Source organism: Lissotriton helveticus, chromosome 5_1 (genome assembly GCF_964261635.1).
Source record: "Lissotriton helveticus chromosome 5_1, aLisHel1.1, whole genome shotgun sequence".
Taxonomy (NCBI): Eukaryota; Metazoa; Chordata; class Amphibia; order Caudata; family Salamandridae; genus Lissotriton; species Lissotriton helveticus.
In genome coordinates, this window is record NC_136065.1 from 58,236,199 (window position 1) to 58,253,230 (window position 17,032).

The following is a 17,032-nucleotide window of genomic DNA, read 5'->3' on the forward strand; positions in this document are numbered from 1 at the left end:
TAGACGGAGCATGTTAAGGTCCCCTTGGAGTCCTGCGTGGTCCGTGTACGGGGCTGGACCCTGCCGTAACTCCAGGCCTCCTTAGAGATTCAAGGGTAGAGCACTCACTGTATAGTATTGTCCATCGACGGAGCATGTTAAGGTCCCCTGGAGCCCTGCTTGGTCCGTGTACAGGGCTGGACCCTGCCGTAACTCCAGGCCTCCTCAGAGATTCAAGGGTCGAGCACTCACTGTATAGTATTGACCATAGACGGAGCATGTTAAGGTCCCCTGGAGTCCTGCGTGGTCTGTGTACAGGGCTGGACCCTGCCGTGACTCCAGGCCTCCTTAGAGATTCAAGGGGAGAGCACTCACTGTATAGTATTGACCATAGACGGAGCATGTTAAGGTCCCCTGGAGTCCTGCGTGGTCTGTGTACAGGGCTGGACCCTGCCGTAACTCCAGGCCTCCTCCGAGATTCAAGGGGAGAGCACTCACTGTATAGTATTGTCCATAGACGGAGCATGTTAAGGTCCCCTGGAGTCCTGCGTGGTCTGTGTACAGGGCTGGACCCTGCCGTAACTCCAGGCCTCCTTATAGATTCAAGGGAGAGCACTCACTGTATAGTATTGTCCATAGACGGAGCATGTTAAGGTCCATGGAGTCCTGCGTGGTCCGTGTACAGGGCTGGCCCCTGCCGTAACTCCAGACCTCCTTAGAGATTCAAGGGTCGAGCACTCACTGTATAGTATTGTCCATAGACGGAGCATGTTAAGGTCCCTTGGAGCCCTGCGTGGTCCTTGTACAGGGCTGGCCCCTGTCGTAACTCCAGGCCTCCTTAGAGATTCAAGGGTAGAGCACTCACTGTATAGTATTGTCCATAGACGGAGCATGTTAAGGTCCCCTCGAGTCCTGCGTGGTCCGTGTACAGGGCTGGACCCTGTCGTAACTCCAGGCCTCCTTAGAGATTCAAGGGGAGAGCACTCACTGTATAGTATTCCAGGCCTCCTTATCGATCCGAGGGGAGAGCTCTCACTGTATAGTATTGTCCATAGACGGAGCATGTTAAGGTCCCCTGGAGTCCTGCGTGGTCCTTGTACAGGGCTGGACCCTGCCGTAACTCCAGGCCTCCTTAGAGATTCAAGGGGAGAGCACTCACTGTATAGTATTGTCCATAGACAGAGCATGTTAAGGTCCCCTGGAGTCCAGCGTGGTCCGTGTACAGGGCTGGCCCCTGCCGTAACTCCACGCCTCCTTAGAGATTCAAGGGGAGAGCACTCACTGTATAGTATTGTCCATAAACGGAGCATGTTAAGGTCCCCTGGAGCCCTGCGTGGTCCGTGTACAGGGCTGGACCCTGCCGTAACTCCAGGCCTCGGTAGAGATTGGAGGGGAGAGCACTCACTGTATAGTATTGGCCATAGACGGAGCATGTTAAGGTCCCCTGGAGTCCTGCGTGGTCCTTGTACAGGGCTGGACCCTGCCGTAACTCCAGGCCTCGTTAGAGATTCGAGGGGAGAGCACTCACTGTATAGTATTGTCCATAGACGGAGCATGTTAAGGTCCCCTTGGAGTCCTGCGTGGTCCGTGTACGGGGCTGGACCCTGCCGTAACTCCAGGCCTCCTTAGAGATTCAAGGGTAGAGCACTCACTGTATAGTATTGTCCATAGACGGAGCATGTTAAGGTCCCCTGGAGCCCTGCGTGGTCCGTGTACAGGGCTGGACCCTGCCGTAACTCCAGGCCTCCTCAGAGATTCAAGGGTCGAGCACTCACTGTATAGTATTGACCATGGACGGAGCATGTTAAGGTCCCCTGGAGTCCTGCGTGGTCTGTGTACATGGCTGGACCCTGCCGTAACTCCAGGCCTCCTCCGAGATTCAAGGGGAGAGCACTCACTGTATAGTATTGTCCATAGACGGAGCATGTTAAGGTCCCCTGGAGTCCTGCGTGGTCTGTGTACAGGGCTGGACCCTGCCGTAACTCCAGGCCTCCTTATAGATTCAAGGGAGAGCACTCACTGTATAGTATTGTCCATAGACGGAGCATGTTAAGGTCCATGGAGTCCTGCGTGGTCCGTGTACAGGGCTGGCCCCTGCCGTAACTCCAGACCTCCTTAGAGATTCAAGGGTCGAGCACTCACTGTATAGTATTGTGCATAGACGGAGCATGTTAAGGTCCCTTGGAGCCCTGCGTGGTCCTTGTACAGGGCTGGCCCCTGTCGTAACTCCAGGCCTCCTTAGAGATTCAAGGGTAGAGCACTCACTGTATAGTACTGTCCATAGACGGAGCATGTTAAGGTCCCCTCGAGTCCTGCGTGGTCTGTGTACAGGGCTGGACCCTGCCGTAACTCCAGGCCTCGGTAGAGATTGGAGGGGAGAGCACTCACTGTATAGTATTGTCCATAGACGGAGCATGTTAAGGTCCCCTGGAGTCCTGCGTGGTCCTTGTACAGGGCTGGACCCTGCCGTAACTCCAGGCCTCGTTAGTGATTCGAGGGGAGAGCACTCACTGTATAGTATTGTCCATAGACGGAGCATGTTAAGGTCCCCTGGAGTCCTGCGTGGTCTGTGTACAGGGCTGGACCCTGCCGTAACTCCAGGCCTCCTTAGAGATTCAAGGGGAGAGCACGCACTGTATAGTATTGTCCATAGACGGAGCATGTTAAGGTCCCCTTGGAGTCCTGCGTGGTCCGTGTACGGGGCTGGACCCTGCCGTAACTCCAGGCCTCCTTAGAGATTCAAGGGTAGAGCACTCACTGTATAGTATTGTCCATAGACGGAGCATGTTAAGGTCCCCTGGAGCCCTGCGTGGTCCGTGTACAGGGCTGGACCCTGCCGTAACTCCAGGCCTCCTCAGAGATTCAAGGGTCGAGCACTCACTGTATAGTATTGACCATGGACGGAGCATGTTAAGGTCCCCTGGAGTCCTGCGTGGTCTGTGTACAGGGCTGGACCCTGCCGTGACTCCAGGCCTCCTTAGAGATTCAAGGGGAGAGCACTCACTGTATAGTATTGACCATAGACGGAGCATGTTAAGGTCCCCTGGAGTCCTGCGTGGTCTGTGTACATGGCTGGACCCTGCCGTAACTCCAGGCCTCCTCCGAGATTCAAGGGGAGAGCACTCACTGTATAGTATTGTCCATAGACGGAGCATGTTAAGGTCCCCTGGAGTCCTGCGTGGTCTGTGTACAGGGCTGGACCCTGCCGTAACTCCAGGCCTCCTCCGAGATTCAAGGGGAGAGCACTCACTGTATAGTATTGTCCATAGACGGAGCATGTTAAGGTCCCTTGGAGTCCTGCGTGGTTTGTGTACAGGGCTGGACCCTGCCGTAACTCCAGGCCTCTATAGAGATTCAAGGGGAGAGCACTCACTGTATAGTATTGTCCATAGACGGAGCATGTTAAGGTCCATGGAGTCCTGCGTGGTCCGTGTACAGGGCTGGCCCCTGCCGTAACTCCAGACCTCCTTAGAGATTCAAGGGTCGAGCACTCACTGTATAGTATTGTGCATAGACGGAGCATGTTAAGGTCCCTTGGAGCCCTGCGTGGTCCTTGTACAGGGCTGGCCCCTGTCGTAACTCCAGGCCTCCTTAGAGATTCACAGGTAGAGCACTCACTGTATAGTATTGTCCATAGACGGAGCATGTTAAGGTCCCCTCGAGTCCTGCGTGGTCCGTGTACAGGGCTGGACCCTGCCGTGACTCCAGGCCTCCTTAGAGATTCAAGGGGAGAGCACTCACTGTATAGTATTGTCCATAGACGGAGCATATTAAGGGCCCCTGGACTCCTGCGTGGTCTGTGTACAGGGCTGGACCCTGCCGTAACTCCAGGCCTCCTTAGAGATTCAAGGGGAGAGCACTCACTGTATAGTATTGTCCATAGACGGAGCATGTTAAGGTCCCCTCGAGTCCTGCGTGGTCTGTGTACAGGGCTGGACCCTGCCGTAACTCCAGGCCTCCTCCGAGATTCAAGGGGAGAGCACTCACTGTATAGTATTGTCCATAGACGGAGCATGTTAAGATCCCCTGGACTCCTGCGTGGTCTGTGTACAGGGCTGGACCCTGCCGTAACTCCAGGCCTCCTTTGAGATTCAAGGGGAGAGCACTCACTGTATAGTATTGTCCATAGACGGAGCATGTTAAGGTCCCCTGGAGTCCTGCGTGGTCCTTGTACAGGGCTGGACCCTGCCGTAACTCCAGGCCTCTATAGAGATTCAAGGGGAGAGCACTCACTGTATAGTATTGTCCATAGACGGAGCATGTTAAGGTCCCTTGGAGCCCTGCGTGGTCCTTGTACAGGGCTGGACCCTGCCGTAACTCCAGGCCTCCGTAGAGATTCAAGGGGAGAGCACTCACTGTATAGTATTGTCCATAGACGGAGCATGTTAAGGTCCCTTGGAGCCCTGCGTGGTCCTTGTACAGGGCTGGACCCTGCCGTAACTCCAGGCCTCCTTAGAGATTCAAAGGGAGAGCACTCACTGTATAGTATTGTCCATAGACGGAGCATGTTAAGGTCCCTTGGAGTCCTGCGTGGTCTGTGTACAGGGCTGGACCCTGCCGTAACTCCAGGCCTCCTTAGAGATTCAAGGGGAGAGCACTCACTGTATAGTATTGTCCATAGACGGAGCATGTTAAGGTCCCTTGGAGCCCTGCGTGGTCCTTGTACAGGGCTGGACCCTGCCGTAACTCCAGGCCTCCGTAGAGATTCAAGGGGAGAGCACTCACTGTATAGTATTGTCCATAGACGGAGCATGTTAAGGTCCCTTGGAGCCCTGCGTGGTCCTTGTACAGGGCTGGACCCTGCCGTAACTCCAGGCCTCCGTAGAGATTCAAGGGGAGAGCACTCACTGTATAGTATTGTCCATAGATGGATCATGTTAAGGTCCCCTGGAGTCCTGCGTGGTCTGTGTACAGGGCTGGACCCTGCCGTAACTCCAGGCCTCCTTAGAGATCCAAGGGGAGAGCACTCACTGTATAGTATTGACCATAGACGGAGCATGTTAAGGTCCCCTGGAGTCCTGCGTGGTCTGTGTACAGCGCTGGACCCTGCCGTAACTCCAGGCCTCCTTAGAGATTCAAGGGGAGAGCACTCACTGTATAGTATTGACCATAGACGGAGCATGTTAAGGTCCCCTGGAGTCCTGCGTGTCCGTGTACAGGGCTGGACCCTGCCGTAACTCCAGGCTCCTTAGAGATTCAAGGGGAGAGCACTCACTGTAACCCTCGTTGTCCATAGACGGAGAATGTTAAGTCCCCTGGAGTCCTGCGTGGTCTGTGTACAAGGCTGGACCCTGCCGTAACTCCAGGCCTCCTTAGAGATTCAAGGGGAGAGCACTCACTGTATAGTATTGTCCATAGACGGAGCATGTTAAGTCCCCTGGAGTCCTGCGTGGTCCGTGTACAGGGCTGGACCCTGCCGTAACTCCAGGCCTCCTTAGAGATCCGAGGGGAGAGCACTCACTGTATAGTATTGTCCATAGACGGAGCATGTTAAGGTCCCCTGGAGTCCTGCGTGGTCCGTGTACAGGGCTGGACCCTGCCGTAACTCCAGGCCTCCTCAGAGATTCAAAGGGAGAGCACTCACTGTATAGTATTGTCCATAGACGGAGCATGTTAAGGCCCCCTGGAGTCCTGCGTGGTCTGTGTACAGGGCTGGACCCTGCCGTAACTCCAGGCCTCCTCAGAGATTCAAGGGGAGAGCACTCACTGTATAGTATTGTCCATAGCCGGAGCATGTTAAGGTCCCTTGGAGCCCTGCGTGGTCCTTGTACAGGGCTGGACCCTGCCGTAACTCCAGGCCTCCTCAGAGATTCAAGGGTCGAGCACTCACTGTATAGTATTGTCCATAGACGGAGCATGTTAAGGTCCCCTGGAGTCCTGCGTGGTCCGTGTACAGGGCTGGACCCTGCCGTAACTCCAGGTCTCCTCAGAGATTCAAAGGGAGAGCACTCACTGTATAGTATTGTCCATAGACGGAGCATGTTAAGGTCCCCTGGAGTCCTGCGTGGTCTGTGTACAGGGCTGGCCCCTGCCGTAACTCCAGGCCTCCTTAGAGATTCAAGGGGAGAGCACTCAATCGGCTGTCTCCAGTCCCTTCACTGTCCTGGGTCTCTCCAGGTGACTGGGATTCGTGCACTCCCGGCTGTGGAGGTCTGCGTGTGGGCCAGAACTCAAAGGCTCTTCCTTTCCCCACGACAGCTAGCATTCCCAATCAGGCTCCCCCTGAGGCCCCCCTGAGGCACCACAGGCCGCAGGCAGGGCCCAACTCACCGCCATCACTACGGGGCCCCCTCGACAAAGCTCTTCTCTCGTGCTGTGAGGCCTCAACGGTGCTGGCTCTCAGTGTCAGCCTGACTGATGACTTCCTCCGGGCAGCCATCTTCCGATCTCCAGGTGCCAGCAGGGTGAGGGGAGCCCTCCAAGGCGTCGCAGGTAGCCAGTGCTGGCTCCCCTCCTTTTACTCTGGTATCAAGAGAGCCTCTTGGTCACCGCTGCACTCAACCTCCAGGCTCAGAGCAGCCACACAGCTGATTCCTTGCTTCTGCCCCTGTCGGTCAGCCCACTGTGCTCAGCACCACCGCTCTCCTCAATGGGAGCCTTCCGACCTCCCCGCCACCTGCTGCTCGGCTCCAACAGGCCACTCCACCCGGACCCGGGTCTCTCGTTCAGGGAAGTTTACGGCCCCTCAGCACCCTCGGTGCCGCCGTGAGGCTCCAGTCCCACCACACGGAAGGCCTCTTCCTGTCTCTGCGTACCATACATGCCAATCTGGGCAGGATTTCATAGCATATGTGTGCCCGGGCCGGGAGCTTCCCGGAGGCACGTTTAGTCGGCCATCATGGAAAGCCACCAAGCACTGAAACGGTTTTGGTCCGAAGATTTTAAAGGGGGAGCGCATAGTGTGCCACTGAAGCTAGAGGCCCCCACAAGCATTTCCGGTAGAAGAGCATTGCTTCTTCTGGAAGCCGGTCTTCTTTGCAGATACCTTGGAGTGTGGTGATTATCCAGATGCTTAAGAGATGGTTTAGACATCCATCTGGGGCTTAATATATTTATGAAGCAAATCAACCCGCTGAGGGAAGAAAAGATGAGGACAAGTAAAGGAAGGCAAAGGCGAAGGACAGACGCCTGTTGGGTTCCTTCTGTCATCCAATCACGAGTCTACACAAGCCTGCGAGCCCCCACGACTGCTCTAGAAACAAAGCCTGTAGCCCACAAGGAGTTAAAAGATTTTCCAAAATTATACATGAAGCTTTAGTCTGGCAAGGAGGCCAGCAAAGTCAGATACAGTCAACATAGCTGTGGTTGAAAATCTTTGGCCAGACTCTGTGATACATACAGTGAATGAATAGTGGCTCTCCTAGCAAGGCTCAGCCCAGAGTAAGCCATTCACCAACCACCTTTCTTTCTAAGGAACCAGACAGTGAAGCTTCCTCCATGACCACTGAAGAACAACTTTTCAATTTAGTTAAACAGAATCTAGCCTCACTGATTGAAAATATCCTGATGATCAATCAGATAGAGCTTTGTCCAAACTTTGGAACAGTTGTCTTTTCCATCGATTTGTATTCAGCAAGGATAGTATCCTTCATTACTGGAAAAAAAGGAACCGATCTTGGAGTAAATCTAATAAAATAGACAATAAGGCTGAACTGGTGCTTTCGAACTCCTCCTCTCCATTTGGAAATACCATTCTTGTCATCAAAACATCTTCTAGGGTGAGGCAGAGGAGAATATATCAATACCTTCTCCTTCGCTAGTAAGGACGAGGAAGAAGGAATGAACCAGGGCAGTCCACCAGGTACCGTTTCCTGATGTTTCTTGGACGTGACGTCTACAAAGGTTTCAGCCGATAAAGCTCAAATATATGCCCTGGAATGTACGGGTGCCCCCTAGTTGTCACCATGCAAACAACTGACAAAAAAGAGACCAACAAGAAAAAAGTGAAAAATCAACACAGCTGGCCACCCCAATCCAACATGGCTGACATTCTGCAGAGAGCGCAATACTTATGCCCAAGTTGTCACCTGAGAACATCACTTCTCTTGAATCAACACACTATCCATCAATTCTTTTAGTGCCAGAAAAGATGGACTAGAAGGAAGCACATGTTCCTTCCTCACCCGGCTGACCATAACTGACCACAGACGAGAGGAACAACAACACCAAAGACCAAGATTGACAGCGGAGGGCCAAGCTATAGGCCGAACAAATCTAAGAGCCAAGCTACAGGCCAAACAAATCTAAGAGCCAAGCTACAGGCCAAACAAATCTAAGAGCCAACCTACAGGCCAAACAAATCTAAGAGCCAAGCTACAGGCCAAACAAATCTATGAGCCAAGCTACAGGCCAAACAAATCTAAGAGCCAAGCTACAGGCCAAATAAATCTATGAGCCAAGCTACAGGCCAAAGAAATCTAAGAGCCAAGGTACAGGCCAAACAAATCTAAGAGCCATCTACAGGCCAAACAAATCTAAGAGCCAAGCTAGAGGCCAAACAAATCCAGGGCAGAAGATGCAGAGACAGAAAGTGTTACAAGAATCTGAAGGGACAGACATTAAAATACAGGTAGTAGTTATGGGAATTCTCAATTTTATGCAGCTGGGAATAATCCTAATTCAAAAGAAGTAAATGCTACTAAAGGGTTCTATGTGGGAGGCGTAGCCTCCTGTCAAGTAAGGCATGGGACGCAGAAGGGGAATGGAGAGCAATGGGTATTAAGCGTTGCTTTCATTTTATCTTTCTGTCTCCATTTGTCTCTGTTTAAGTATGAAATTAAAATGTTAAAAGGCTCAGCATTAATTGCTTTGTAACACATGTGGATAACTTTTCATGTTTTTTTGTCTTGTCCCACAGGGAGACTTCCAGAAGAACTAGGTGAGTTTGTAGTGAAGAGATTGCTGAATGTCCTTCTATTTAATGAGTTCATTTGAAAACTTTACTCTTGAGGTAGATTTACGAACGTGTCACGCAGTGCAGATCAGCAAGCCACGCTGCTGGCTCCATGCGCGACAGGAAAAGGACAGGAATGCCCCGCATATAAAAAGTCGAACCCGTGCATTCCGGCCTTTCCCGCTGCGCTGGCGCCCTGTTAACAGGGTGGGTGCAAAGGTGCCTCCGTTGCATGCAGGATTGTTTTTGGGCAGGAAAGGGCACCTTCATGCAAAATAAACAATCCTGAGAGGTATATTCCTCTTTCTATGTGTACGGCTCACTTGTGCAGATTGCAGCAGACATAGAAAGAAGAAGTAACGAGGAGAAACAAAGAAATGCACCGAAATCTATGGGAGTTGCGTGGGAACACCCATGTAATACCCATGGAACGCCTTCCCAGGGTGGAGTAAGGCAGAGCAGCGATTTGCGTTAAGCTAAATTTGCGGTGGTTATGTGATTTGCACTGTGTTGCTTTACTCCGGATTTATGGAGCCACTCAGAGCCACTCAGAGCCACTCAGGGCCACTCAGAGCCACTCAGGGCCACTCAGAGCCAAGCAGAGCCATGCAGAGCCATTCTAGGGCCACTCAGAGCTACTCAGGGCCACTTAGGGCCACTTAGAGCCACTCAGGGCCACTCAGAGCCACTCAGGGCCACTCAGAGCCACTCAGTGCCACGCAGAGCCATGCAGAGCCATTCTAGGGCCACTCAGGGCCACTCAGGGCCACTCAGAGCCACTCAGGGCCACTCAGAGCCACTCAGAGCCACGCAGAGCCATGCAGAGCCATTCTAGGGCCAATCAGGGCCACTCAGGGCCACTCAGAGCCACTCAGGGCCACTCAGAGCCACTCAGGGCCACTCAGAGCCACTCAGAGTCACTCAGGGCTACGCAGAGCGGCCTAATGTGGCTTCATAAATCTCACCTGAGGTTTGTGTCGAACATGAACCTACGTCATAAATATGCCCTGAGTACTTTAGTAGGGAAAAGCAGGTGGAAATCGCATGTATATGAGTTATTTGCTTGCAGCTTAAATTGCAAAGAGACATTAACTCACGTGTAACTGTTGCTGTGAGTAGCATCATAGGAAATTATTGATTCGACTTAGCAGACTTAGGGATAGAAACACAAGGCTGAGCGATGTAGCTGCACCTGTTTATAGCTGCCATGGCCTAGACATTGATACTCGTTGTATGAACAAGAAAGGGGGAGGATTGCATCTGAGGGCATGAGGTATTGTAAGTGTTCATTGTGTCAGTGGGCAGGGATGGCTATGAAGTGACGCAGTCTAGAAAAAGACTTGCACCAAAGCATGGCTCCCTCCTCACCACTCCAGCACTATGAGAACTGATAGCAGTAATATCGGACTGCGAGTGAAGAGAAGCGGGTGGTGATCTAGGGTTGCATTGAAGAACAGGCTGCTATTCAACTATTGAACTCACTTTCTGTCCTTTCTCCTGCTTGTCAGTGTCCTGGCACCGTAGAAACCTAAAGAGAAGTATGAAAGAAGACCTCCCTTTGAGTGTCTTGGTATTATTTGGTTTAACCTCAAAATGTCCTAACTCCAGAGCTCTGCCACTTGTAAAGGATGCCCATTGGTCATTGCCAGACATTTACTCCAGAGGACAGGGCACCTAACATGCCTTGATTGCATCAGATGTCAATGGACCACTTCTGCTACCAGAACCAGCCATCTGTGAAACCCTTCTTAGACTGAATCTTAGTCTTCGGCCCCGGTACAATCCCCGCTGCCTTATGGATAGGGTCATGCTGCACGAAGACCATATACATACATGCAATGTACTTTTTGAGGGAACCTATCTGAAAAGGGTAGCGGGCCTATGAGGGTTACTTTGCTGAAGGTAATGTATCACCTGACACCATTACCATGGCACGCACCACAGCACGGATGTGGCTACGTTTATACTCATCCCTGTCCTCAACATTTTAAGAGTATGGCCGCTGCAAAGGTGGCACACACCTAAAGGGAGAGATAAAGAAGAAACACATATCTTTTAATCATATGTTGAAGTGTTCATAATGTCACATCCCACACACTCAACCTGTTTCTGCACCTCTGAAGGTCTTATTTGGGTCCAGTGCTTCCAGCAAGACTTTATTCACACCCTGGTGTACATCACTACAACTACAAGTTAAAATCAAAAAGGTATATTTACTTACTGCCAGCTCTCTGAGGCCAGAATCAAACTAGTAAAAACTGCAATCTTGAGGCACTCCAGCCAGGGGTTACATCAAACAGCTCAACACACTGGAGAAAAAGACATCGCTTCGATGACTTGTAGACAAAAGCGAACACAGAAATGACTCCTGCAACAAAGTGTAAATTGTTCTAAAACTTACACCACAAAAGTAGTTTCCCATGAACTCTTTGGTTTTAACATTGGTTATTCAAATTTTCCAACAGAAACTCACACACTGAAATATTTGATAACAACCATGTACTCCTTGACTGTTCAGTACTCTTCTCTAAAGGCTGCCCAGCCTCTTCCTGACATTTAAACTGAAAGAGTGGTTATTTGTCTTTGAAATGAAGTTAGCTGGTAGTTGGTTCATACCACTTCTGGCAGATTGCTCAACACGGCACCAGCATGAATCAAAAAGGGCCTACCTTCAAAAAGTAAATATAGATCAGAAGTTTATCCTTAATCCTTAATTTAGTTCAGAGGATTAATAAGCAACATCATGCCCGACAGTGGGGAATTTCCCTCACGATGGAAACACGCATCCATTCTGCCCCTCCTAAAAAAGTCCAACCTTGATGTAACCGACTTGAACAATTATCGGCCTATCGCCAGGCTACCCCTCCCAGCCAAAATCATGGAGGGCATATTAAACGCACAGCTGAGCTCCTTCCTGGGGATAGGAGAGCGTCTAGATCCATCTCAGCATGGATTCCGGGCGGGGCACAGCAGGGAGTCGGCGCTCATCAAGTCTGCTGAAGACGTAAGAATGGTGATGGATGCAGGCGGCAGAGCCGCTTTAGTCCTGCTGGACTTCTCTGCGGCCTTCGATACGGTCCACCATAAGCTACTGGTGCCGGTTGGGGGCCTGCGGGGTTCAAGGAAAGGCTCTCAAGATCTTGCAGGCTTTCCTATCCAGCAGGACTCACACGGTGGCCTTGGGGGACTTTGAATCGGACCCATTTGCGCTCCCATGCGGAGTTCCCTAGGGGTCCTCCCTGAGTCGACCCTTTTTAACGTGTATGTCTCCACACTGGCGCCAGTGATCCGATCCTTTGGTTTTAACCTTACATCGTACGCAGACAACACACAAATTGTGGTGTCGCTGCTCCCGGGTGAAACAGAAAGCACAGCTGACAGGTTTAGAGGTTGCATGCGGGAGGTCAGCAACTGGATGGCAGAAAACTGCCTTAAACTCAACTCAGCAAAAACGGAAGTGCTGCTATTTGGGTCCAGAGACAATTTCTGGTCTTCACTATGGTGGCCAGAGGAAATGGGGACCCCCCTGCGCCGGTGGCGAAGGTCAAAAACCTGGTGGTTGTAATGGACGACTCTCTGTCCTTCAAGCCACAAATTAACGCACTGTCCTCAGCAACCCACTTTGTGCTAAAAACCATTCGGAAAGTCTTGCAGTTTCTGGCGGACGAACACAGGAAAACAGTCGTAACAGGACTGGTGATGTCCCGACTGGATTACTGCAACAGTCTCCTGCTGAATGCCCAACAGGGGCTGTTGAATAAACTCCAAATTCTGCAGAATGCAGCAGCCCGCCTGATCACGGGGACACCCAAGTTTGCTTCGGTAGCACAGGATCTGGTGAAGCCACACTGGCTTCCAGTACGTAACAAAATAGTCTTTAAAGCACTTTGCGTGATCTTTAAGGCACTGCATTGCCTAGGCCCCCATTGTATGAAGCAACTCTTCCAGCGGTACATGCCTGCAAGATCCTTAAGGTCGGCTGAGCAGGGGCTGTTGGTAGTCCCTAGAGTCAGGAAAGCTCGCTGGGGGGCAGGAGCTTCTCCCTGGGTGCGGCAAAGTCGTGGAACGCGCTGCCGCTGAGCCTCAGACAGACTTCTGATCTACTGTCATTTAGGAGAGCCCTTAAGACGTGGCTCTATACACACTAGTCGTCAACACACGCATACTAGTGATCACCCAGCGCCAGGACACCTTTGGGTAACAGTGCGCTTTAAAAATGTCTAAAATAAATAAAGAAATAAATAATATATATTGATATGTAATATGTATGTATAGATGTACCTATATATATGTATACATATGTATATATATATATATATATAAGAGAGAGAGAGAGAGTTATGCTCAATGGTTTCATGTTTTAAACTTGATTCTGCTTTTAGTGCAAGGTAGAACAGGACAATTAAGAATTACATTTAAATGATAATTATCTTCATAAGGATTTAAATACTCTTTGTTCTTGCTTTCCCTCCTTCACAACACTCATCACATCATCCACGTCATGTGCCTGATGTGCTTCAGGGGTTATTGGCATATGGCAATATGATATTAATCTGGGCCAGATTGATTGGCAATGTGAAGGGAGGGCCAGGGCCCTGCACACTGAGGAATGCACTAACCTGAGCCCCCTCTTTCAGTGTGACACCCTTCTTTGTAACACTCTTCTCTGGTAGAAAGGGCTCCACCCTCCCTGAAGTTAGCAAAGGAAGCAATGCTGTGCAAAGAGTTCCACAAGCAAAAATAATCTGTTCTCTTGTTCATATGTCTCTATCAGCCCATAAACTTTCACAGGCAGTAGATGCAATTCTCATACAAATCTAAAATGTAAAGGTCCATAGGCAATAAAACAGACCTAACCCTAACATGACATGTAAAACAAGTTACAAAATCATTAGTTGACATTTCTATTGAGTTCATATTCCATATTTCATAAAAAGCAGCCGGAGATAACACTCCTACAGCATTCTAAGTAACAAACAATTGCAAAAAAGTTTTTTAAACTTTCAAATATGCCCCTGGGGAGCAGAGACATGTCACATTAAGTGATGTAACCCTAGAAGTTGAAGTTGGAAGGGTTTTGTTAAGCGCTCTACTAGCAAGCGGTTTCTTGGCGCTACAGAAAAAAACTGGCCCTGAGGAGAGAAGAGGAAAAAAATTAAGAGGAGTATGCTAGGGAAAAGAGGTGGGTTTTAAGAGCTGCACGAAAATCCAAGTAGCTAGGAGTGGATCTGATCGCGAAAGAGAGTGCATTCCAGAAAAGGGGAGCAAGGGCTGAAAAACTGGAGCCCACAAATGTCTTCCTCCGGAAGCGAGAGACAGAAAGGAGGAACTGGGTGGATGAGCGAAGGTTCCTACCGGGAACGTACACCTTGATCTTGGACCTAATAAAGTCAGGGGTAGTGCCGGCTAGGGAAATGAAGATCAAGCAGCCCATCCTAAAGAGCGAACGTTCCATTATGGGAAGCCAATGGAGGGCCTTTAGCAGGGGGGTAATATGGCTAGATTTAGGAAGCCTGTGGATAAGGCGGCCGCTTGGTTCTGAATGAGCTGCAAACGACGGCGCTCATACGCTGGGATGCCGACATATAGGGCGTTGCCGTAATCCAGGCGAGATAGGATCAATGCCAAGATGATGAGTTTGAGGGCTTCAGCAGAAAAGTACAGCGAGATTTTGCGGATGGTCCTGAGGGATAGGAAATATGAAGAGACCACCGCGCTGATCTGAGGGCGCATAGAGAGGTCTTGGCTAATTTTTATGCCCAGGGTTTTCACGGAAGCAGATGGAGACGGGGGGGGGGGACCAAAAATAGGGGGCCAGAAAGCGGAAGACCAAGGATTGGAGAGACCGCCGATAAGAACCAACTCCGTCTTATCCGGATTCAATTTCAGTTGGTTGAGGTTCATCCAGTTGTAAATGAAGGTCAGGGTGGAATAAACCTTAGAAATTGAATCAGGGGAAGGGGAGAGGTGGAAAATAAGCTGGAGGTCATCGGCATAATTGAATGCTGTGACCTCCATGGCCTGTAAAGCAACAATAAGGGGGTATATGTATAGGTTAAACAAAAGAGGGGAGAGGGATGAACCCTGGGGTACCCCACATCAAACAGGGTGGGTAGGGGCGAGGAAGCCCTCCAGCCGGACAGCCTGCATGCGGCCTGCTAAAAAAGAAGTGAGCCAGGCTAAGGCCGACCCCCGCAAGCCAGCCCCCCTGACACAATCGGGAAGAATAGAATGGTCGACCGTGTCAAAGGCGGCGGACAAATCAAGGAGTACTAAAGCCTGTGGGGAATTGGTGTCGGCGCTGCGTCTGAGCTCATCGACAACGGAGAGGACACGGACTCCGTCGAATGTGCAGGTCGAAAGCCCGCCTGATGGGCAGCCAGGAGATGATTAGCCTCAATGTAAGTGGAGAGAGAAGAAGTGATGTGGCTCTCCAGAATCTTACCCAGGAGCGGGAGCAAGGAAATGGGCCTAAAGTTGGAGGGTAGAGTAGGGTCGGCTCCCAATTTTTTTAGGATAGGGATGACCATGGCCGATTTAAACGAATCAGGTACAACTCCTGAGGTGATGGAGGTATTAAGGACGGTGACAGGAGATACCGGGCAGCAGGAAAAGATCTCCCTCAGAATGTGGGTCGGGCAATGGTCCGCGGGAGAGCCAGTTTTAACTTTCCCTAGAAGGATACAAAAGACATCTTCTGAGATCAGGGGAAATTGGTCATGGGTTGAGGAGGGCGGTGGCAGTGGGGGGCAGGAAAAGAGAGGTAGAGCCGGGGGTGTATTGGCGTAGCTAAAGCTTGTGGCGCCCGGGGCTACCCCTCAAATTGCCGCCCCGGGGGGCCTGGGGGGTGTGCTGGGAAAAAAGGACGACGAGCACTTGAAAAAGGTCCAAGAGATACGTAGTATCGCTGCTGATAGTTACCTCGATCATGCAAGTTACATGCACATACATGATGCGGTCCAAGGCTACCCTATTGAATACACTATATAAGGGCTACAGTATGAATTAGCTTCCAGTGTAATAGTGTGATGTTTAAAAAAAATGTCCTCTACTCAATTTGTTTGACACCAGGGGTATATTAATGTAGAGCGGGAACAATGGGGTGCTGTAGGATGTTTTCAGGTCATTCACATTTTTGAATGCCCTAAATGTTCACTGCAAGATGATCTAAGTCAGCGGTGGCCATCAATAGGCGGCTGGGCCAGCATGGCTTGATCCATGATACAGTGTCAGAATATGTGTATAGTATACATTTACATGCCGCAAATCTAAATAGGACTCATTTACATATCAGTAACTTTTAAAATATGGCAGGAATCTGTAGCTGCATTGGCCGCACCTGCTCTAAGCTTTAGTTCAGAAGCTGCACATCTCTGCAAATCAGATGTCTCCTTCAGGGGCAAACACAATCCTCTGTGGCACAGGGTGGCCCCAAACCTTTTAGGGGGCCCCCATTCAGTCCAAAGCCTATGAATACTTATGAGATATTGGGGACTTGGGGACCCTTATCGCAATCTGGAGGGGTGCCCCATCATTTTGTGTTACGCCACTGGTGTCCTTAGGGTTCATGTGGATGTCCGATTTTTCATGGTATCGGGCAGTCACTGTAATGAAGACAGTGGTTGGTGACTGTTGTCACATCTTCATCGCCCTAGCAACTCCGGACCAAAAAAGAGCAGCCAAGAAAGAAGATGAAGAACGGAAGATTTCTGAAGACCATGTGCCTACCAATCATGCTTCAATACATGGCACAGAGCAGCAATGACTGCCCCAGAGGAAATCGCTGTAGGTCTCAGAGTGTCAAAGGAAGCACCTGCGAAAAATTGTACTTGTGATTCCATCTTAGCAACAAGATCTGCACAATCTTTACTCGCCAGGATAGTTATGGAAAGAAAGTGGAAGCCAATGACTAATCTCAGGGAGGCATATGAAGAATAAAAGCCTTCATGCACAGGTTGAGTACTAAATAGGCCTTGCATACTGACCCACCTACATTCCTATGGGTGAAATCCTCCCTGGTCACTTTCAAGCAACCTGTAAAGTTCTGAAGCCCTGGATCTACAGTCACAGGAAGTGGAAAGTATGGTTTTCCACTGGATATATTCTGGTTACAAACTGGATGACAGTGATTTTCTCCATGCCTTTCTATTCGTGAAGGAT

General features: G+C 50.4%; 1 protein-coding gene across 1 annotated transcript in view; it reads left to right on the top strand.

Annotated features, from left to right (window-relative positions):
• LOC144752948 (butyrophilin subfamily 1 member A1-like) overlaps positions 1–17,032 on the top strand; it is a 450,376-nt gene that overhangs the window by 161,303 nt on the left and 272,041 nt on the right. Inside the window, exon 6 of the mRNA XM_078640758.1 lies at positions 8,837–8,857. Within this exon, the coding sequence (XP_078496884.1) occupies positions 8,837–8,857 (21 nt within the window). The remainder of the gene's footprint in view (positions 1–8,836; positions 8,858–17,032) is intronic.